This window comes from Uloborus diversus, chromosome 5 (genome assembly GCF_026930045.1).
Source record: "Uloborus diversus isolate 005 chromosome 5, Udiv.v.3.1, whole genome shotgun sequence".
Classification (NCBI taxonomy): Eukaryota; Metazoa; Arthropoda; class Arachnida; order Araneae; family Uloboridae; genus Uloborus; species Uloborus diversus.
This window is the reverse complement of record NC_072735.1, coordinates 44064908-44090295: the sequence shown is the minus strand read 5'-3', so window position 1 is coordinate 44090295 and position 25388 is coordinate 44064908. Positions and strand designations below refer to the sequence as shown.

General features: G+C 32.7%; 1 protein-coding gene across 1 annotated transcript in view; it reads left to right on the top strand.

The window, feature by feature from the left end:
* The window catches only part of LOC129222891 (uncharacterized), a 201676-nt gene that overhangs the window by 62527 nt on the left and 113761 nt on the right, over window positions 1-25388 (top strand). The window contains 2 exon segments of the mRNA XM_054857455.1: window positions 360-629; window positions 17984-18191. Coding sequence (XP_054713430.1) covers window positions 360-629; window positions 17984-18191 — 478 coding nt within the window.

Here is a 25388-nt window from a genome sequence, read left to right as displayed (position 1 = left end):
ATTAGTAAGACATAAAATTATTAATCTGTTAAATTTATATTTTCCTTACGAGCGTTTTTATTTTTTTCTATCTATGTATTAGAAAGGGAAAAAATTGGGCTTGTTTGTGTATGTGGGTGTGTGTGCTTTCGAGAACTGTGTAAGAGACGAAAGGCAAATGAACTGCAATCCTACCTGCAGACTATATTTCACTTTTCATTCTGTTAATTAATAAAATTTTCGATAAATAAACAGGTAAATAAAAATGTAGATTAAGAAAGAATGCAATATTTTTTACAAAACTCATTTCATGCACTCATTTGTTGAATTCCTTAATTGATGAAATGCTTAAGGATATAAAAATTCATTTTCTTTCCCAGCTCCTATCAAGGTGAATATGTGGCCTTTAACACAGCAAGTCAGCGCTGGTTCTACAGTTACCATCAACTGCACAGTGACAGGACATCCAATAACCTCAGTTGAATGGTTCAAAAACCAAAAAGCATTACTTTTGTCACGCCGAATTGTTTTAATAAGCAGAACTGTCCTACACATTACAACAGTTCAAAGAGAGGACAGAGGGATGTACCAGTGCATCGCACGCAACGATGAAGACTCTGCTCAGGGCACTGCAGAACTCAGCATAGCAGGTACGTTCCGTTTTTAGTGTTACACTTTGTAGCAACTTAGTGCTTTTTAATAGTTTGACAGTAAAATTAAGCTCATACCACACTTGTAGATAATAATGTAGTTTCTCTGTGGTAGTGGTTATGTCTAATTAGCGTTGTAAATGAAATATGCCATTATTTTCTTGTTCTTCCTATATCATGTTCAAAATTAATTTTAAATTAATGGATTTTGTTTGGCATTTACGAAGAAACACAAGTTTTTTTTTTTTTTTCTTTTTAATTTTTCATTAAAGTACAGAAAAATACGTATTTTGCCTTTGAATAAAAAGAAGATTGTATGCTACTACATTGTGTAATGGATTTCGTATTTTTTATAAAAATGCATAACAAAACTGTAGATCCTATGAAATTTGCCCATTTAGATACCTTATGCTTTTTATCGAAGTTATTACTGACTCAACTCACGTTGGACATGAAATGTAGAAATAAATTTATTTCACTTGGCTAGTAAATTTGTATATCCTAAAACTACTTTATACATCTTAAACAAAATATTTGAATAGCATTCTATTTGTTTGGGGCTACCAGGAATAACTTTGTGAGTAAAAAATTGTGAGAATTTCAAGGATGTACGGCATCCGAGTTATACTCCCTCCTCCCTTTATGCGCAACTTACTCCCAAGACAGCTGATTTACCAAACAATGAACTCAAGTGTCAAAACAACCAAAGGAATCAATCACTTGGGGGTCAATTAATTGGGGGTTGAATTTCCTTTACACTCCCCCCCCCCTCTCCCTCTCTTTCTTTCTAGCGACTTTACAGAAAGCTTGTATTTTGTTTGCATTGAAATTATTTGTGTTTAAAAAGCCCGTTGAAGAGTAAAAGAAGTGATATACTTAACTGTTACGGATGCATTTATTGCTGATCAATTATGTTTTGACATCGAAATGAGCAACAGAATGATAAGTCATTTATTCCACTTTTTTTTATTTACACAAATTCAAAATGTATTTAACTTATAAAAAATGTTTCAGGCATTTAAATCAATAATAATTTTATATAGCGTGTGCTTTCTTGTTCTATTCGTGTGTAATAAGGTACAGTATCAAGTACAGCAAGCACATAAATAGAGAATTGAATCAGAAAAAGTCAGAAAACTGAATTTAAAGTTTCTTAGTGGGATTTTTTCCCCCGGACATCTCAAATTCCATGCTAAACAAATACACTTTAGCTTAGTTCCATCTGTTTTTTTTTTTTTTTTTTTGACTGTTTTTTATCATTAGAACACAATGCTTAATAACGAATAAATACCTTGGAGCTGAAAATGAAAATAATCAATTAAATAACGTTTTGAACCACGGGAATTGTAAATTGCTGCAGATAAGTGTTTCGGTGTTACAAGGTCGGTGTAACATGACTTTTCATCCAGAAGCTCACCCTTCTTTGCATTGAAAAAAGTGTTCCTTGTAACACCGAAACACGTGTCTGCAGTAATTTACAATTTTTGTGCTTCAAAACGCTGGCTAATTATTTATTTTAACAATGTTTAATCTTTAATTTAAAAATTATACGAATCGTCAATAACCTATCCGAAAACATTCAAATGAATTTAAATTGTGTTTAACTTAAAATACAAATTTACTAGTACTTCATTATTTATAGTAATAGTTATTTATTTACATTTCACTACTCTTTCTTAAATTGTTCCTCTACCTTTTTCCATGCTCTACTCTATCATTTTATTGAAGCTGCGGTTTGTTTTTTTCTTCTCTTCTTAATCTTTAAACATTTTTGAGGACTTTAAATCTGCATTCAGAATTCGTTGCTGTCCCAGCTTAATTTAAATTCGGCAGTACTGCGAGAAAATTATCCTCCTTCTGTAAGCCTCGAATCTAACAAAGTATAAAGAGCTCCAGGCTTTGCTATTTTTTGCGCTTCATTTTAAGAAGCGGTTTGAGTTTTTCCTCAAAAAGGAGAAACCTCCCTCCATAAATAATTTATCAGGCACATACTTCCATGCGATTATCAGCTTTGTTTTGGCTTGTTGTTTTAGCATTAAGGAGAGCATCGAAAGTAAAGCTGACTTTCTAGCGTTTTGTACGAAGTTTTAACTTGATTAAGGCTGAAGACTGGAGTTCGCTGCAAAAACTTTGCAAATGTAGATTTTTAGATTTTTTAAAAACAAATTGATTTCTTATCTGGAAGGAGATTTTGACTTTCTTTGATTATCGTTGAAAAAAATAGGAATTGCTCTTGATGAATATGTGTGGTATGATAATGGAAAAAAAAAGATTTTGGAGAGTTTAATTCCCTCGTGTTCTACTTCTTTCTTACAGGGATGTTTTTACCCGAAGCTTTTGTCGACTAAACTAATTTCCTCACTGGACTCCTTTTGCATATATTTTTTTAAAGAGGTTGGAATACTTTGAATGCCGGATTTTTTAAAATATACTATTAGTTTTTTTTTTTTTTTTTCATATTTTACTTCATAACAAAAGTTTATATTTTATGTATTCCAGCAAAATAGTTCAAGTCCAAAAGTATAAATGCACGTGTATTGCTATATAAATTTCAAGAAAGGTACCTTAAAATTACGCAGTTTTATCGTAGTAGTATCGATATTTTTGATCTTATTGGTATTGTTCAACTAATGGATAATCTAAGTTTGAGCCGTGGTTTGTCACAAAAAAAAAACAAAAAAAAAAAAAAAAAAAAACAAGAAAATAAATTTAAAAAAAAAAAATGAAACGTCTATACTAAGAGAAGAAAAAGACTAAATGTTTATGATGACGTTCTTTTGAAATGACCAATTCATGTATACTTCAATCAAAGGCAGTGTTGGGCTCTGGAAATTAAATATGTATACGTCAGTAGGCAATAACTTAGAGTAACTGGGTATGAAAAATTAGACTGTGGCTATTAGACAACATTTTTCTTTTTAACCCAGAGACTTGATAATGGAGACAATACTCAATTTGTACCTGTAGGTTACATATTGAACATTGTTGAACATTGTGAGCGACATTCTGAATCATCCAAGAGTAATTAAAAATCATTAAAATGAAAAATCAAACAAAAAATTAAATTTTGCGCTATATGTTAGTAAATTACATTAAAAAATGTGAAACCAAAGTTCGATCTTTAAAAAAAATAGTTTTTTCATTTACCCCTTAATATAAAGTAAGAAAACACAACTACAAAAAAGCACGAATTGCAGATTATTGCAGACATTTTTTTCGGCGTTACAGGGAACGCCTTTTTCAATGCAAAAAGTAATGAGCTTATGGATGAAAAGACATCGGACAACAGCCAAGAGCAGATAAGCATACAGCTTAAAAGATAAAAATAGCGGATTAACCAAACACCAATGAGAAAATTATAAACCCATAAGGAACCAATAAGGCTTTTCTTACTTTACTGTTCAGCACAAAGGTATTTATTTATCTTATTTATCCTTGAGTATAGTATTTATGGGGAAGATAGAAATCCGAAATCGTTTGTAAAAAATTGGTAGGAAGGTCAGATTCAGAAGTAAACGTTTCTGGTAACTTACTAAATGTCAATTAAAACAAGTTGCTTCGTGTTTGTAGAGGAACCATAGAAGAAAGCCGTGGAAGAAAAGTAAGATCATTAAAATGTAAGAACATATTTTTAACAATGTCATCTTTAAACAATTACTATGTCTAAATAATAGTTCAGAAACGAGCGAATTTGTTAGAATCTCTTCGAAATGCTATATAATTCATTCACAGAAAGTTTAGTTTTTAAAATTACTACCAAATAAAGTGTGGCGTTAGTGTGTTTTTCTCATGTTTTTTAACTGCATGTTTTATTTTGCTTAAATTGACACTATTCATTTTTTTATTGTATTTTAGCAAGCAATTAGTGCACCTAAAAAGAGATGCTCCAATATACTTCTTTGTAAAACCCAAAAATAAATAAATAAATAAAACGAGTAATTATTAAGAAAGCTAGAAGAAATTTAATCAACTTAAATGCATTACTTTTGTTTGAAATTTATTTGTTCTTTCTTTTTTCTCTTCATAACCATGTTTTCAAAAATTTTATTTATGCCAACAGCTCTATTAAAAACCATATCAAATTTATAAATTCGAAAACTTGCAAAAATGGTAATTTAATCTATTACTGTAATAGACACTTCTAATAGCTAAAACCTGTAATAGCTAAAATGCTTGTAGCATGTTACAGTTAAATAATGATCAGTAAAAGTTAGTTGGTAAAAACCGGGGGTTTTTTTCTGGAAAAAGTTTTGAATATCCAGTTATGAAACGTTTTTGCAGTTAATTATTTACAATTTGGAGGAAGATAGCATTCCCTGGTATCTTACAAAGAGTTAGACACAGAAAGTTCACAAAATGATGAAAAAGTAATACACTGGAACTGTTAAGGAAATGATAATTTCTTGCATGGAAAAATAGCATTATACTAGAAAAAAATGTACTTTATTGGATTTTGGTTTTACAAATATACGGTCAGCATGTGTTTTTTATGTCACATCGAGAAATCGTTTTGAGTTTTAAAAATATTTAATGAATAATGCAGAAAAAAAATATTTAGGACGTTCTACATCCTTAAAATTGCGATAAAAATGCACATCTATTAAACTCCTAAATAAAAATGGCATTTAATCTAATCTTAAGATGCATTTTCATACTTAAAATGGGCCAAAATCCGCCGCGGCTCTCCTTTTTTTTTTTTTCAGATAACAGACTTTTGCTTTATACACTCAGGAACATTGAAAATAGCGCCTTAAGAAGAAAGCATTGGATTGAAGTGAAATTTAATGTGCGGAATAATACAGATGAGAGATACACTTGATCCCAAAATCTAGACAATTAAACAAATACGGGCTAAGAAATGAGATAAACACAGTGCTACTTAAATAGCTCGTTGGACCCCCTTTTGCTGAAATACGTGCCGCGATACTGTCCGATATTGAGCTAATGAAACGTCTGATGTTGAAACGTCTGATGTTGTTCTGAGGCCGATGGCTCCTTAAATTTTTAACAGCCACTTCTAAATCTTGCATAGAGTAGCACGGCGACATCTGGCGTTTCAGCTTATTCCATAAATGCTCTATAGGAGACAAGTCAGAAAAGCGGGCTGGCCATGGAAGAGTATCAAAGGGACGTAAGAAGTCTTGAGCAACTCTAGCTGTATGCGGGCGAGCATTATCTTGCTGGAAAATTGCTCCTAGGAGGCCATTTAGGAACGGCCGTAGATGTGTTTGCAGAATGTCATTAACATAACGCTGGTCCGTTAACGTTCCACGTACCATAACTAGTGGACCAGCTATCATAGGCTATAGCTCCCAGACCACTATGCTCGCTGTGCAGGCAGTGTGTCATGCGATAGAATGGGTGGTGTAGTATCTTTCTTCAGGGCGCCTCCTCATCCGTGTGAAGATACCCTCTGACACCAAAACGAATCGGGATTTATCACTGAGCACCACCTTTTTGCCTATCAGTGACATCCCACATCACTCTGGCTTCACACCATTGCAGACAGAGTTGTCATGTTTTGGTGTTAAAAGGAGTACACGAAAAGGGCGCTTGGACTACAAATTTATTTCCGCAAGACGTTTAGAAATGGTTCAGGGTACAACTACTACTACTACATCTGCTTGTATGTTGAAACGAGTCACAGTGGGATCCACAAAAGCTTGCCGCACGATCCTTACATTCTCGTTGTCTTCCTGGTCACTCCAGACCCGGTTTTCTGCCCGTGGGTACTATCTCGTGTCCACTGCATCCAACAGTTTCTAACAGAACACTCTAAACGATTCACTTGGGCAGCAACACGGCTCGTCGACCAGCCTGCAATTTTCATGCCGATGATCAAACCTCTCTAAAACTCGCTTAACTGTGAGAAACGATTTCTAACACGTCTACCTGGCATCCTTCACTCATTAAGATTCTCCGAGTATCCGGATGTAATCGTAACATTGATAAATCTTAAACTATGCACTGGTTTATCTAGCACCTTTATCCCGATTTCACCGGCGCTGTAGAGTAAACAGTCATGCGCATTGACGACAAACTTGGATCATTAGCATATCAGATGTCACTCTTCTTATATGCAAAATTTCGCGATTGTACCTTTATTCTTTCTTGGGGCGCTATTTTCAATGTTCCTGAGTGTATTTCTTCTAATTATCATAGTCTTCGTGTCCAATTTCTAAAATATTCAAAATAGTAGGGGGGCATACTACATTCCGTGGGAAATTTCGTGAGGAAATTGTGAGACAAACTTTAATATATTCCTTATGGTCTGTGTAACTATGCCTCACCGGGTGTTTTGCTTGAATTTGTGTCAGACGGCCTGTATGACGTCATCAATCCAAGATGGCGGCTTTAATGAGTTTTTGCAATTATGAGTTAATTTTTGGGTATTTTGTGATAATTTTCTGGTGAATTCACTTGATTAATACTCTATTCACCTTCTTATTATAAATTAAAAACAAAATATTTATTATTTTTGTTTATTAACTCATTTTTAAAAAAATTCTGATAAATTTTCTTTTTTCACTTTGGCTCTCAGAATTAGCTGTTTTAAAAGTACCTCGGGTAAACTTTCGCAGTTAAAAATACTTTTAATTTTCAGGCTAAGATCACTAAACATTAGTGCACTCGAGCCTCGTTAATTCGAACACGATTATAACGAACTACTGCTAAAGCGAACTACATTTGCAATCCCCGTCCTTCTGTTGAAAATCACTTAACACACCTAACACTATTGTTTTTCAGATAAAACGAGCTACTGTTGAGACAAATTCACTTTGAAGGTCCCTTTGAATTCGTTTTAACGAGGTTTGACTGTATAATCAGACAGAATTGACAGAATTCTAATAACCTGTATACCCCCTAAACTCTTTGACCAGATATGAATATCGTACATTGGGGGTGCTCTTAAGAAATTTGTAGGGAGAGTAGAAGAGAAAGCTTCTGCGTAGAGAAAGTATTGTTTCTCGGTTCGTTGGTAAATAGTCTGTAAATCTTTAAGTACGGTTATTTTTTCCTTAACTTATCACTGCTATTTTATTCACGATGTCTTCTCTCCCAGAAACTCATTTACAAGTTTTTTTGCCTCTATCTTTGAAAAAAGCAAGGCATGCAGGATGCTAAGAGAAGTGCACTCATAAAGCAAGCATGGACAGAAGTAAGAGATTTCACGAAATGGATAAGAATAAACTATATTGTTCTACTTCCATTCATGAAGACAATGTTGTAGGCTACACACAACGAGATCCAAAACTGTCGTTGGTGACAAAAATAAGTGGTTTTTCTACCTCGGAAAAGGCGGTGTAAGAAAACCATTGGTGGCGATAAAAACAGATTCTGCAGGTCAGCAATTAAAAAAAGCCATTGAAATTTCCAAAAATGAAACTTTCAAAATGAAACTCAGTGACTGTACAGATCCAGGAGACCCTCATGCAAAGAACATTTTACACCATAAATATTGCTGAGCAAAACATATATTTAATTTTTTCCGAAAAAATGCGATTCTGATGTAGTAACAAAGTCACAATACATTATTTCTAATAAAGCAACAGACGTAGAATTCCTGTGTGCATTAAATGATTTTCTTGTTCAGGGAAATGTTACTACAATAGCAGACCTTGAAATGAATTATCAGTCAATTGCAAATAAAAATTTAGGAAAAAAAAAACGCAAAAAGAAATTAAAAATCTCATTCAAGAAGAAATTGATGACGCTTTATTTATAATAATGCAAAAAATGTAAATGAGTCGCAACGCGTATCTTTAAAGGAAACTGCAGATATTACCCTATCTAATGCAGAAGATTATTTTATAGACATTGGAAAAAAACATGAGAACTATCTTTGAAGCTGCAAACATATTACGCAAAGCAGTTTCATCTGATCAGAAATGGACATTTGCAGGATCTCTTGAACAGAATCAGATAGTTGATGCCGTTCCAGTCGAAGTTGATCAGTTTTTTAAATGGTGCTGCAACGGAAAGACAATATCGTGCTGAATAAAGCAAAAAGACCATCACACATATTCATATATAAAATACTGTCTCCGCACCAAGCATCGAAGGAAACTGTTCATCGATACGCCCGAGATATGCCTTTGCAAGTAGGTGTTGGCCTTACTATGTACTCTGTTACCCGAAGCAAATATATAATTGATACTTTACATAAACTAGGTGTTTCGATTGATTATGCCAAAGTTCTACGTTTGGAAACATAAATAGCAAATGGGTTAATAAGGCGCATGGATGATAGTGACGGGATGTATATTCCTCCAGATTTGAAAAAGGCAAGATTTTTATTTTGTGCTGCAGATAACATTGATTTCCTTGAAGACACATCTTATGGGAAGGGTACTTTGCATGGCATTGTAATGGTACTTTATCAAAAAAAAAAAAAGACTCGGATAGACAAATTCCACTTTCTCTTACCATACCTTCAGCATCCCGTTCCCTTTCGACATTACCTCAGTCCCTGACTGAAATAACGTCCTATAAAATTGCAAAGACAAGTAAGCCCAAATGTTCAGCATATGGGGAAGCATTAAAAGATAAGAAAACACAAAGAAGATATTAAAGGCATTCTGACAGCATCAGGACCAGAAAAAACTCAAGGAATATTAGGACTCCATGCTCTATCAGGATGTGATACAACAGGTTCACTTTCTAAGAAGGGAAACCATCTTTTTGAAAAATTTATAAGACGGCAGACAAAATTACTCTTGATGCTCTGAGTCATCTGGGGTCAACCAAAGAATTTAATGCAAATGATAAAGTTGCTATTGAAGGATTTATTTACTCCTTGTATAAGCCGCTGACCAAGATTTCAGGTATTGGAGAACTTCGTTGGTTCATGTTTTCCAAGCAGTGGGCTCAAAATGAAACTTTGCCCCCTACAAGAACATCTTTGTCCTCATATATTTTAAGAGCGCATTATCAGGTATTAGAGTGGCGTCTTGCTGACCAGCAGCACCCAAATTCACCATCACCGTTTGACTTCGGATGGGAAAAGAAAGACAACTTCTATGCTTCAATTATGTGTACTTCCTTGTGCACCTGAATCCATCTTGAAATTAGTTCGATGTAGCAAAGACAAGTAAGCCCAAATTGCATTTGCATGAAACAATGCATTTGCGTTAAGGGCAAATGCATAGTTGCATGCAAATGCAAATCTTAAAACATTGCATGCTCTGAACTTTGTATGTGTGGAGGTGATGAGGGCTTATGTCAAAAGCACAGCCAACAAAGCGATATTGATGACACTTTAAGTAAGACCTGTTTGTTTACTTTTAAATCTATATTTTTGAATTAAAATCAGAGTTTAAATAATTAATTCATTACTTAGAGCACAAAAAATGTAAATAATAAAACTGTCATTGCTTTCGCTATTAAGTAACGGAAGTTGTAAATTTTTTCTACATAAAAAAAAAATGCTTCTTATAATCCCAAAAACACGTGCATTCAAATAATTTTACAGGTTTTTTTGGAATAATAAATTTGATTTTTATCGTACAAGCTTTCCAAAATATTTTTAACTGCTACTGTTTACTAAAAAAGTTCATAAAATCTGTGTCAAAAACTAAAAATAACAAAATAATTAATTTATTTTATACAGATAATTTTTTTTAACTTTGAAATATAATAGTATTAAAATATTAAATATATAATAAAAGTTTAAAACCTTTCATAATATGCCTTAAAAATGAGTCAAAACCGAAAATTTTCATCAATATCTAGTGCAGCCGCCATCTTGGATTAATGACGTCACACAGGTCGTCTGACACAAATTCAAGCAAAACACCCGGTGAGGCATAGTTATATAGGCCATAAGGAATGCATTAGAATTGGTCTCACAATTTCCTCACGAAATTTCCCACGGAGGGTCTTTTACCCTAAGTATGCAACTGGACTAAAAGTTAAGTCATTAAATTTCCTGGTGATATTTTTTTTTTCAACAAATATATAGTCAACGTGCGTTATTTATCTCAAAATGAATAATTACGTTTTATAAAGGTTTAATAAATAATGAAGAAAAAAATATTTAGTGCGTTCGTCTGCCTTAAAAATGCAATTTTCTATAAAAAGTCTAAATAAGCATGCCAATTATTCTAATCTTAAAATACATTTACAGCGGTTAAATCCGCATGAATCTGTTGAAGTAAAATATATTAACTCTCCTTTTTTTCTGTTGACCACCTTTTGTTTTATATTTCTTCATATAATAACCGTATTCTTCGTGTCCAATTTCTATTAAAATATTCAAAACTTCGTCACGTAAATTTCCTGATGATATGCAATGCATCACATCTTTTAGACAAGTAAAATGACAGGTAAAATACGGAAAAAGTAAGAAAACTGTTATTTTTCTTGAAAAGTAGCGAGAAAACGTAGAGCGAAAAACTAAGTTTACGATGGAGAGAAAAAGTATTTGTGAGTAATGAGATACCACATTTCTTCATGAATTATGATGCAATCCGCAAATTTAATTTTTCACACGTCAGCCGCAGGTGTTAGAAACGGGAGCATTTGGAATCTTTTCAAATGTATAAGGAATATTTCAAACTTCAAATGATCTTTATTAATCTTCTTGGGATTTATAGATTTTCATGATAAATGCAACAAAGTAAAGAAGTAACGTTAATTACCCCTTTGGGTTACGATCTTAAGAAATAAAAAGGGAAGTAATATTGTACCCAGGTAGAAGAGGAAACATTTGAACGTTTTGTAAATATTTTACAATTGTTCTTACAATGTTAAAAACTATTTTACGACGTTTTGGAACGAAGTGGTCTACTTGGGTAGAAAAAAACTTGTCTGCATATTCAGTGCATTTGGAATCTTTTAAATGTACTTCAAACTTGTTTGAAGTATTCCAAACTCCAAGTGAAGCAATGAGAAGCAAAGGGATGTAAATGGATCTTTTCAAGTTTTGAGTAAAACGCGTTTTAAGATAATTCCCTTGGTTGCCTTTCCATAAAAAGTTTTTCTAAATCATGCTGTATAGCCAGTACCTACCAGGACTACTAGTACTATATTTTGCCCCAAGTCAGCTTAGAGGTCCCCTTGCGACTTTCACTGGTTACCATCAATTTTACCGCTTTCAGCCTATTAATTCTCACTGCATCAAATGGTATTTATTTATATTCCTGGGAGTTAGAGACTTCTATGAGGAATTCAACCAATTGCTACATTTCAGTTAATTACTACATTGTGATGTAATCCTATGAAATGAAAAAAAGGATTAATATTGTACCCAAATAGCACGCGTAAAATATAAATAGACGTTTAAAAATGCTTTTTTTTTATGGATGCTTAAGGAACTTCTCAACTTTAAAGGTTGAAAAAACAACAATTTGTTTCTACACCTAAACGAACCTACCACATTAAAAAATCAACTAGATTTACTTTTTAGTCTACTTTCCCGAAAAATTCAAATAAAGAAGTAAAAAGCATGAAAGAAGTCTTAATGCATCTAAAAAATATCACTAAAAACAAAAACAAAAAAAAAAAGCCAAAAATAAATATCATAAATAAAAAAAATTAATAAAAAAGCATTTCAATTAGGACACATAAAAGTTCGGTTTTCAAAGGAACAAAATGTGCGTTTGTCGGTCCGTATTTCGGTCTGCCTGTCAGTCAGTCTACCGATCGGTCTGTCTATCCTCCCCCCTTCCCCACAATAACCTTTGAGTAAATAGTCCGACTCGAACAAACTTTCTTTTTTTGTTCGAAAGGCGAGGCACCTCATTCCTATTGTTCACTTATTGCTTTGAACAATTTTTCATTCAATTTTGAACAGTTCGAAAAAACTTAACGCTGCGTCTTGGAGGAAGTTTCAAATATCGATGTAAAACTTGGAAAAATTAAATTTATTTTTAAGTTAGTTATTTTAAGGTTACTTTTAAACAAATCAAAAATGTTTGAACATTAACGATAGCACGAAAAATAATTTTTAAAACAAATTGCAAAAATTTTGCAGATTCTGAATATATTCTCAATTTTTGGTTTCAAAAAAAAAAAAAAAAAAAAAAGGATTAAGTTAGTTTGGAATACCATATCTAGTCGGCTTAACACTGACGCAGGGCAGAGATAAATTTGACTGAGTCAAAATGAAATGCGTTTAAAGCGAAAATGTTTTTACCATGGCTGCGAAATGGGAAAAGGGCCAATCCCTACTTTGTCTAGTACAATTTTAGGTCCTTTAACTTTAACTAATGTACCTGAAAATCAGTTTGACTCCGACTCCCCAGTCTTGGCAGAAGTACACTCGGGAGAGGGAGGGGGGATGAAGTCCATTGAGTCTTGGAAGTTGAAAGCTTTTTTCTCTCGGTTCCGACTCCTTTTTACCAAAAATATGTCTGAATCCGACTCTGACTTCACGATCTTGGCAGAAATACACAATCGGGGGGGGAGGGGGATGAAAGACTCCGATTCTCTGAATTTTAAAGTGAAAAAACAGTTCAACTTCGACTCCACGGTTCCAACTCCAACGCCCTGGTTCGTGCTGCAAAATAATGATTGTTGCGATATATGTTTTAATTTTCATTTTAAAGTTTTAATTAATCTATTTTTTTTGACAACAAAAAACAAATGGAAATTCGTAGTGCTTTATTTTTTTAACAGAATGAAAGAGCAGTGCAGACGATTTCTAAATTTCTGTCTTTATTTGTTTTTGATCAAAGTTATTTGAGGGGACATTTTATTGTTTTCCCATATTCTACAGTATATTTATTCATTTACCTCTCCGTTTTTAACAGCAGGGAAAAAATAAACTCCTATGCTCTTTATTCTTACCCAGAAGAGCAACATGAGATTTTTTTGTGACTTTTTTTTTTAAATAATACTTTTATTTCATATTTTTTTCGAAGACGGTTAAAGAAATGTTTTATGGAAAAAATAGTTGCGTTGCTTAATTAGTGCTACTACCTTTAATTTTCGTTTATTTACATTTTACGTATATTTTTCATTAGATAAAAGAGGCAAATTTTGTTTTTAGAAATTAGCTTTAAATATTATAAAGGTAAATTTGACATAATTTGCAACCTTAGCTAAGTAAGAGTACATTGATCAGGTGCTAGAAAGATGGTGTAGGGAAAAGTAGGCTTCTTTAGTTCTGGACGGAACTTTTTACTAACGTTACTTTTCATAGGTATTTCGTTCCTCTTATATTTTATTTTCCTTCAGATTTTTTTTAATACGAAAATCATGCCATATTATTTTTTTTTTTTTAAACTTGGGAGTTATTTTCATTAGAACAAAAATGTAAACCGCCAAATTTTGAAAAGTCTTAAATGGAAAACTAGATTAAAAGCTATCGCAGCATTAATTTTTTTCCAGTCTTTAGGGACAGAAACTAATTTAAATCCAAGAAATTGGTTTAAAATTTCCAGTATTTGAATAGAAAGAAAGTTAAAAATATATTTCCATTTCGGTAGTAGTGAACCAAAAAAAAAAAAAACACCTTTAACGATGTTAAAAGCTTAAAAAATACACATTAATATTTTCGCTCATTATCATTCATATACAAAAAAAAACAACCTCGCTTGTAAATGTTTTTTTAGCATAAAATTAAATATTTAGATTTTTCGAAGTCAATTTTGGCGAATTGACCTCATTTTCTGATCTTATCTCTTTTTTTAACTTTTTGGAAGAAGAAACTCAGAACAAATTCGTATAATCGATACATTTCTTTTGAAGTTTAGGGCCACTATTTTTTCTCCGTTTTCAGTTTTTACTGCAAAAATAGCTTAGCTTCACATCAGTGTAGTGGACATCAATGTTCAGAATGGCTGAACTGTTGAAATATTGATTTAAGAATTTATTTAAGATTCAAATATCTAATTAAAGTTGAATAAAAATTGTTTCTAAAGCTTACAAATGCGTACAAAAGCTATTAAAAAAATCATGAGATATCAGTTGAAAAAAAAAATGTTTCGAAGGACAAAATAAAACATAAAAATTCTTCAGACTCCATTGTAAATGTTTTAAGGAGCAGCAAGCTTATAGAGAGCCCTTTAGAGAGTTTCCCAACACTTATTACACTTTCCCTCCTCGGAAATGATGACAAAAGTTGGCATACCAAACTTTCTGGACATGAGTAACAACTACAGTAAACTCCCGATTATCCACGGAATAGGATGGTACGGTAACCGCGGATAAGCGAAAACCTTTGATAGTCCAAATAATACGTAAAAACGATACTAAAATACAGTGTTGGCCAAATTATTAGACTGAGACTGTTTTAAAAGCAAATTCTTTATTGATTACATAACTATAGACACGTTAACGAACAGTGAAATGCTTATCCTCTTGATGAGCATTTCAAGTCTGTTTGGCATACTTTTCACAAGGTTTACACCATTTCTTAACTTTTTAAAAAAGGAGGTAAAAAATTGTTTATACTTACTATTATATATACTCACATACACATACTCACTAATTACCTAAAACTAACTTTAAATATAACAAAACACACTAATAAAAAGAACTAGTGAACTGTTTAAGCTGATTGAGGTTATGTTCATGGTAAGTAGATAAACAAAGAACATAAACAAAACAGGCAGTGCACATTAAATTATGCTAAAATAACATAATAATCAGTGTACAGTATGTATTGTACTTTAACAGTAAAACAAATAGTATTTTAGTACAAATAGCGTACAAAAAACAAAAGAAAAAACTCTTTAGTCCAATAATTTGGCCAGCACTGTATACAATATCTGAAAAATATGAATAATACTCACACATACATTTAAATTGTAGCTAAAAATATTGGTACATTGCATCTGCTAACATTGAAAGTAAAAAATGCAAAAAAAAAAAAAAAAAAAAGAAAAAACTAAAAGCGAACAATAACATAATCATCACTTGAAATACACCACCAGCTCAGTCATTTCATCCGAGGACTGCAGTATCGTGCTTATTAGCACTCGTCAGCCCGGAATAGGAAGTGCCTGAGCTGGAGGTGGAAAACCTCTTTTGGAAGCCAAGAGTGCCAAACAAACTGGTAGCTAATATAGAATTAGCACTGACCAGATGAGTGACCAAAGCAATGGTTCGGTAACTTACTGAGCACATAATCATTAGTTTATATATATATATATATATATATATATATATATATATATATATATATATATATATATATATATATATATATATATATATATTTAATAACCGTTAAGAAAAAAAAGTTATAAAAAGAACCATAGATAATCTGACCACCGATAATCGGGAGTTAACTGTAGGTGGGCCTGGCATGACACGAACTTAGAAGATTTAGCAGTCAATGATACTCTTCCATTATGTTTTAAGATTTTAATATACGCTCGAAGGCGTAAATTCAAAGTCAACGTTATTCAAGCAACGTTAATTCAAAGCATGAGGAAGATTTTTTTTAAAGTGTTTTATAATTGAGTAATGAGTAGCACAGTTCTGCATATTAAAATGAGAATATTTTGAGAATGTTTTCCTGGAGACCTAATAAATCTTAAAATTTTGATTCATGCCAAATATTTTCTGTCATCAAAAATTAACAATGCAATAAAATAAAAGACAGGTGTATTGCTTTAATACTAAGAAACCCCTCGAGTACCAGGTAGCAGAAACAAATTAGCAGAAAAATACTAATTAGTGTAGGTAATAACCGAAAACCTTGCATTACTTAAAAATCACTGATAGCCACAAATAGGATTATCTTGAAACCTAACTGAGGTGTGTGCCTACAGAGCATTTCCAGAGCAGTGCAAATTTTGATAAATAACGCAAGACTTACGTATGCGCATTGAACGGTAATGCTGTAGAGTTCTAAGTGGAAATTTCTAACTGGGGAGCATCTGCTGAAGTAAATGTGGGTGTGAAAATAATACATTCTGGTTCATCAGAATAATTTCCTAGTTCATCAGTTCCTATTTTACCGATTTCTTCTAATCGCAGGTAATTTTTCTGCAAGTAACATTCCTACAATCATTTAATCGCATGGACAAACTATTTTAAATCATGTATGTTTATTTACCTGTATTTGCACTCAATTACGGGAAAGTGTGTCGGGAAAGGTTCGATAAAATTTTTGAAGTTTAATTACGACTTAATAAAATATACTTATAAAAATTGGTAGATGAATAACTTTGATTATGAGCAAACTTTTACTGTCATCGAAATGTTGGTGTTTCTTTGAAAAATACTTGCTTAAATGTTGGTGAAAAGAATGTAACTAAGATAGTTCCATGGTAGAAGCTTTGTCATCTAAATGTAAAGTCGTAGGTTCGATTCCCTCCAGTGGCAATGGGTGTTATTTCCTTGTTTTGTGCTGTAAATATTTCCTGGGTGTGTCTGGAGGCAAATCGTTTTGTACACAGTTATCTATATATTTAAAGCTGCAGCATAAAAAAATAAAAGATATATTTATAGAAAGAAGCTAGCTCTGACAAGATAATTATCATGATTTGATTAAATAAACGTTTTACATTTAGAGCATACGGATCATTGAATAAAACCCTGTGTAGTGAATAAATATGTCATACTTACGTTTAAAAAAAATTTTTAAATATGTTCCTCAAGCTCATTGGCAGTCCTAACTTACTTCTACACATTTAAATAAAGAAAATCTTCTTAGAAAATTATGAATTTATCCGCAGACTGTAGTTGTTCGTTCACACTGTTGATGTACGTTTTTTCCCTTTCCTTTTTTTTCAGCCTCCCGAGATACCTGACGCTGAACCGTAAAATCTTTACCCAATTTTGAAAGAATCATTACATGTATAAATTCAAATATGTGTACTGTCATGTGCTAAACACTATAGTTTTTGACTTAATTGGCTAAAAGTTTGCTCTCATTTCTGGGTTTATCCGCAGATTGGAGTTGTTCGTTCACACAGTTGCTGTACGTTTTTTCCCTTTCTTTTTTTTTCCTTTCTTTTTTTCAGCCTCCCGGGATACCTGACGCTGAACCGTAAAATCTCTACCCAATTTTGAAAGAATTATTACATGTATAAATTCAAAAATGTGTACTGTCATGTGCTAAACGCTATAGTTTTTCACTTATTTGGTTAAAATTTTGCTATCCTTTTTTTCATTTATTGGTCGATTTACCCAGTAACGCAGAGTTTATAACACTGAAACGTCCCATAACTGTTAAAAATGATAAAATACTTGATAAATTATTCAAATGATGCAATGTATAAATGATATAAGAACTTAATTATAATTTATCATAATAAGCAAGATTTTATTTCATGTACAATTGCCGAGAAAGTGCACACGGAATATTCAGGAGTAGACACTTGTGAAATAAACTTTACTTCAGTGTTCTTGATTGTTTAGTGTTTCATTCCATTAATGATCCTTATACTTCCTTTCAGCTGAGCCTCCCATACTCTTAAGCAAGTTTGAAGAACTTATTGTGAATCCGGGTGAATCAATTTCTCTTCGGTGTTCTGCAGCTGGCAACCCTCTACCTCAAATTACTTGGTATACTTATGACTCACCGGTCCAAGACACCAGCAGAATACGCGTAGGAGACTATGTAAGCCGTGAAGGAAATGTGATAAGTTTCATTAATATTTCTCGGTAGGTACCCAAGCATAATTTTCTTCAAATATCATCTTTTTTTCTTTTTCTATAAGTATTCAATTTTTCATGAGATACTATTTGATAAAGCATAATGTTTGAAATTAACAAATAAATGTATGCATAATGTGGGAAGAATTGAGATATTGCGTTTAATTTAGGATATTAGAAAAAGGAACTTTGTTAACGAATAAATTCCAAGATAATCGACCTATCACAAGTTCTAAACACGAGGGTGGCAAGAGCTCAACAATTTAATTTTCATTTATCAGCTTTGTTATTTAAAAACAGTGTACATGTTACTGTATCCAGTTTGAAACTACGATAAAACAATCTTTGACGAAATGAAATAATGGCGTGGTGATGAGAAAACTGATATTATTTAAAACATATAATATTATATGCGTATTTTCAAGTAAATGAAAATATTTTCTTAACTTAATAAAATTCAAACGGATTAAATGTGCAAACTGGAAACTAAATAAAGGCAGATGTTTTGATGTCAACTTGAAATTTTCACATCAATGGCAAATTAATATTTATTTAAAAAAATATACGACATTCTACTTTCAAATAATAGAAAATCATATGCCTCAATATTTCTGATATTACATTTCTGTCATTTGAGATAGAATACTTCAGTTCTTATTTCCTTTAAAAATACATTTTCGCGAATAAATTTTACGAGAGAAAAAACAAAGTTTTGTAATACAATATCAAAGAGGGGGCGATTCAATATGATGTTGAGTAACACAGCACTCCTTTTTTTATATGTACGACCTATTGAGTTATACAACATAAGAAATGTTGTTTTTACTCCTGTCGTTTACCTTTGATGTAGAAAAAAACTGGATTTTACGTTGTATTTATTAAATGTTAGATTCGGAACAAGTATACCTGCCAAATTTTTGATTTTCAGTATTAATTTATGACCTTGCTCTATTTTGTTGCAGTTTTTGCTGGTTGTGTTTCAGAATCGAGGACGTGATATACGTCACAGTTAATGCGCTATTTTTAATTTAATAAATAAATAGAACAAAAAATAAATAAATAAAACGTTGAGAATAAAATCTCTAATTGGCAAGTTTTGAGAAATATATTAAACATAATGTTGTATTGCTACACAATTAGTAGACTTCTTCAATCCCTTGTTTCATAAATGGTCACTTGGTAAATCAAACACTGAACGTACTAGAAACGGGATAAATTTTCTCGTAAAATATTTCATTTATATGCGTAAGTTGTATCTACTAAAACCGTCCGATTTTAGATACGTGATTCTGTTCGAGTTAGATAGAAAAATAATTGATAAAACTTTTGGTGCAATTTTGGATATGTTAAGGCTATTTTTTCCTTAATATTCCAGTTATAAGCTGAAGTTACGTAAAAGCATGGATTGGTTTTCCTTGGTAATTTGTTACAATAATAATACTTAAAAAATGCGATCACATTTTACTCAACGTATTGCTGCTAAGAGTGCTTAAAAATGGCTGCTAATCAAGACGATTTTTTTTCTAATCATTAAATTTATCTTTAGGCTACAGCAAAGACTTCTCACGGAGAGTAATCTTAAATTCTATAATGGAAACAACTTCTTTTGAAAGATGTTGATCAGAATTATTTTTTCTATTGGATGCAATCACACTGCAGAATCGTGGTCAATAAATAAGCAAGCCATTTTACTAAAAAAACCAATCCTACCGAGGACCTAGAGACCAACAAAATTATTATTATTTTATCTTTCACAGCTTTTAACATCAGGTTTTTAAAACCTAGTGTTATTCAAGAAGCAGCAGAGATATCTAAAGATAGGAACGGATGGGTGATCATTAGTGTAAACATCACCAATGTCAATAATGCCCTAAAAGCTGCTATCGTGAATTTTAGACTGTCGACAAATCTGAGATTTCATCCATTTCCGTATGCAACCCATGTCAGCCAAACATATAGACAATGGACACGTGAAACGCTCTAGGTGGTTTAGTTGTATTAGTGAAAAAAATGGAGCGGTCCCATAATATTTGCATATGTGCTAACTTGTACCTTCGCATTTGTTAAGTAAATCATCGGTACAACTGATATATATACCTCTATGGAGTAATTATTTAGCAGCTGCCTCACCTGTAACTAAAAATACAGGATCAAAAAATAAAAAAACTTAACTGGTGTCAGTTTACAACACAGCGTGAGACTTCACTGCATGCTAATTGAATATCCAATCAGAACGAAAATAATGCAAATACTTACAGCACAGAATAAAAAATTAAATTTTAATCATATCAATATTTAATATTTGCAAAACATTAAAATTCATGCTATGATTTAGCTTCTCAAGAAAGAAGAGTAATTAAAACTAATTTGAGTTACATAGGGTTTTTAACTTCTCACCACTTTTGTTTCAAAACGTAGAGCTTGGAAAAGACCGCTCTTTCAAAAGGCTTTTTAGAAATGTATTTTAAAATTTTTTTGAAAAGGTGAAATTTTAAGAATGAAATTTCATTTTCCTTTGTCAGGTAAAGTCTGTCAGATCAAATATTTCTCTGGCACAAATAATTCTGCATCTCTTGTGGATCTAATGCATATTTTCATATATTAAATTAACTAAATTCAGTCTCCACAATGCATAACCAAAGTAAAAATTACATCACATTTCATGATTCTAGGCCTTAATTTTCTTAAAAAACCAAACTTTATCTGTTATTATGATGATGCAATTATATTATTACATTATTGTATGATTGTATAGTCTAAACATTAGACGTATTTCGTAGTTTCAACTCAGTCCTTTTCAGGAAGCAAATATTCACTTTACTGGTGTTAAAAATTAAGCTATGTGTAGAAAAAAGATTATAACTCATTTGCGCAAACATTAATCAAAGTAACTGATGACTGTTTCGGATTATTTCCTAGATTTTTTCCTGCTTAATTCCAAACATTTATCACTGTCCTGAAAAGAAAATCCTCCTTTGTTATGCAAATTACTGGAAGTTGTATCTCATAATAAAGTTTAGAGAAAACACTGTTTTTAGTTATTCATATAAATTAAAATTATCTACCTTTTCTTTATCTTCATTTTTGAAAAGAAAAAAGAATGAGTTGTGGTAAAGATTATTACTTTTGAAAGTCTTTTCGAGTCCCATCAAGCTGTTATCGATTTTCAGCGAAATATTTAGCTAGATGATGTTTTCGAAAATGTTGTTATAAGGAAATTCAAATAACACGTTAACTTCTGCTCACATCCTCACTAACTTCTTTGAGAAATGAGAGCTATTTTCTGGTAAAAATAAAAAAAGCTGTTTTATAAGTAACGTTTTATGCGTTGAAGTTCTCTTTCCTCTCAGTTAACGATTGTTTACTTTCGATTGCTTAAGATTTTAACAGCATTTTGATTTTTTTTTTTTTTTTTTTTTTTGCTTTACTTATTCGTAATAGGGATCTTTGAATGCTATTGACCGTCCAGAATGCACGGCCTCATGTGGACTACGTTTACCACAACAGTAATTAAAAACTACTTTTCCACATTAAAAAAACGAAAAAAAAACACTCATGCCCTGTCATTTTAAATTTTTTTATGTATTCTGTGTGATCGACTTGAAACTTAAAATTCATAATAAAAATTGAGCATCAGATAATACTAATAGACCTGGTAGGCAGTGGCGGATCTAGAACACGAGAAAGGGGATGGCTTACCTCGGTCCAAGTGGGGAGTCACCGTTTTAGAGGGTTTTTTTCGTTGTTTTTGCGGATACTCTCAACTTCGCGGGGGGGGGGGGGAGAGGAGGCATCGATCTTAGAGGGAAACACCCGTGTTTAAACAATATGAATTTTTTTCTACAAGGGAACCCTCTCCAAAAAAATTAAGGGCATTAAATAGGGTTTTTTACTTGAAATAAACTTATTTCTCGAACATTTTAAAGGTCCAAAAACACTATATGCACCTTAGTTGGATGTAAAGTAACGAATTTCCACCCAATGCCTAGAGCTTAGACGGAATTGCAAGCAAACACCGAAACTGTCAGCTACAGCATCCAGAGATAGCAACTGCACACTGGCTTTATACTCATGAGTCTGGAGTATCTAAAACCATGATGCTCAAGCAAAAACCTCTATAAAGCTAAGTAGATTATCTCATTGTAGATAAAAATACATTTGCATGACAGGAAGAGGTGTGCAACATGGTATGGCTTCCTATAAAAAAAACGAAAATAAAAACTACGGTATAAACATTATACCCCAGCTATTTCCAGAGAAAGGGATTAAAAAGAAGCGGATCCTTGAAAGGGGTCAGGACCCTCCGTAGAAATTTGAAAATTGATGTTAAAAACGCAACTTTTGGAACGTTTTGGTGGTAAATTTTGGTGAGATGGGGTTGGGTCCTGAGTATTTTCCCTAACTATAATCAATTTCAAGCTTTCTTTAGCGATATTAGGGAATCGAATGCTCTTTCCAGAAATTTGCACAAATAAAAGGTTAAAAACATAATTTTCTGCTATATGTGATGGTACACGGCAGGCCCGGATCTACGTACCCGCAGACAAGGCAGTGCGGGGGGGGGGCACGTCCTTCAACTCAGTAAATCACGATTATAGACTTTTTTTGGGTACGTTAGGAGATTAACTTTGAAAATTTTGGAGTCTTTCAGAAGAAGTTTTATGCAATTTCTGGTGAATTTACGTTACTAAACGGCTCTCCTCCGAAAATCTTTCGACATTGAGCACTCCAATTTAGGTTATAAATAGTGACGCTTAGGAAATGAAGAGGGTTCGGAGACTCTCTCTGGAAAGGTTTCGTCAGTAAAGTCTGAAAGACGCAATTTTAGTCGATGATTAGTTAAGTTTAGAAAATGAGAATTTTTGGAGGTTCTCTATGAAAATATTTTAACAATAGGCTGTCCTTAATGGTGTTTTATTTGGGAAATGGAAAAAGTTCACGGGCTGTCTCTGGAAGTTTTTTGACCCGTAAGATCGAAAAAAACTCAACTGTGTACGTATTCTTCGTCAACATTAGAAGGATCTCCTAACGTCACAAAAGTGATGTCAGGTCTTTATTCCGGATTAAAAAAAAAAAAAAAATGAGGTCCTAAAGATGTGACTTAAAGTTTAGAATTGAGAAAGAAAGAGGAAAGAGGACCCCCCTGCCTCTTCTTGACTCTATCGGCCTCCTTCATTCTTGAAATCTCTATCAAGAAGTCATTTTTAGGTTGCATGTGAAGAAAAAAGTTTCGGGGATTCTCCCGAGGAATTTTCTAAAACGAAATTTAAAGCTATCTGTGCTAAAGAGAGAGGTGCTCGGGGGGAACCTCCAGAAATTAATAAAAGTTGATGTCTTAGAAGCGCAAAAATTTGGCTGTGTTTAAAGACGTTTAGCGTGTAGAGAAGAATTTGTGTATCTTCTTCGGCTAAATTTGGAAATTGAAGTTTAAAGGCCCAATTTCTCCTATATTTTATAGTAATATTAGGAAAAGAGTGAGTGTTTGGGATCTTTTCAGAACTTTTTCGAAATCGATGCCTTTAAAACGCATTTCAGGCTTTCTTGGACGATGATAGAAGGCGCATTAGGGTTCAGGGACTGTCTTCTGAAATGTTTGGATATTGAAGTTTCTGAAAACACAATTTTAATTTAAATTTTGATAGAATGTCTCCAAAGGAAATGTTTCAAGCTTGAAGGCCTAAAAATGAATCTTTTTTATTCACAGTGTTTGAGGATCGTCCCTACAAAATTTCTACATTAAAGCTAGAAACGAAATATTAAGCTTATTTTATGGTATTGTGAGGGGAAGGAGATTCGGGAGCCCTTCTCCGTCCTAAAAACATATTTTAAAGCTCACTTAGGCGACGATAAATATACATAGGAGCAGTTCCACACCTGAAGTAGTTTGAAATTGAAACACCAAAATAAAATTAAATTTTATGCTCCTACAAAAATGGGGCGAATATTATGTAAACTGGAAAAAAAGTTAGAACATTTTCTCCACAAATATTCGAAAATACTGTACTAAAAATGCAGTTTTAAATAATATTTGATGATATTAACAAAATTCCAACATTAGAACCCTAAAATCAGTTTTAAACTCTCCTTGTAAAAGTATTGCCATATTTAAAATCCCCGAAAATTCGTTTTTATCCTGTGCATGTTCTGACCTCATTGGTAGGGGGCGGGGGACTATAGCCCCCGTTACAATGAAAACGAAGTAAAATAGACAACTGTGGGAATTTGAGACTGATAACTTTAGATTAAAAAAACCTTTATAGCATCAGGACGAAGCTATTTCCTCCAAGCCTTCCCATGCTATTGCAAATCACATTGTGATCTGTTGTACGTTTTGACCGAATGGGAGAAGGAGCTACAGTTCCTTTAGCCCCCCCCCCCCTCCTTTCAACTCACCATTAATGCGCCACAGTGTATAAATTTATTTAAATATCATGCACATTTAAATTCGGAAAAGTATTGATGTATTTGAAATCTTCGAAATTTCGGTTCTCTTTAGAGTTATTTCTGAACTCATGGAGGGAGGGAAGGGGGCTATACCCCTTTAACCTGGGGACGAGGTTAAATATATATGACTGGTTTAGTTTGAAAGATAACATTCAGACTTAAAAAAAAAAAAACGATTGCAGAGCGAAACTATTTCTTCCAAGCCTTTCCATTTCATTGCAGATCACATTTTAATCTGTTTTTTAAGTTTTGGAACATGGGAGAGTGAGAGGGGCTACAGTCTTCTAGCCCACCCCTTTCTATTAATATGCTACAATATAGTAGTTTATTTAAATGTAACGCATATTTAAATTCGCAAATGTATTGCAGTATTAAAAGTCTTTAAAATTTCGATTTTATCTAGTGTAAGTTTGGACCTCAAAGAGGGGCTATAGCCCCCTTAGCCCCCTCCTCTTGGATCCGCCACTGCAGGTGGGTACTGATTTACAACATAGATTAGGGGGGAAAATAATGAGAGCGTACCTACATCTACAATCTGAACTTTAAACGCGTTTCCCTAAAAACCTGGTAAAGTCCACTAACATCCCTTTGCTTCTCACTGCCTCTTTGATGACATAACATTTTTCATTTAAAAAATGTTTAAAAGAAAGTTCGAAGTGTTTCAATTTGATCCAACTTGTGTCAAGTAAATACAAATTAATAAACTGTTATGCTGATGTAATAAGTAATGCATTTCAGTTTTCAATAGTGGTTTTTAAGGAA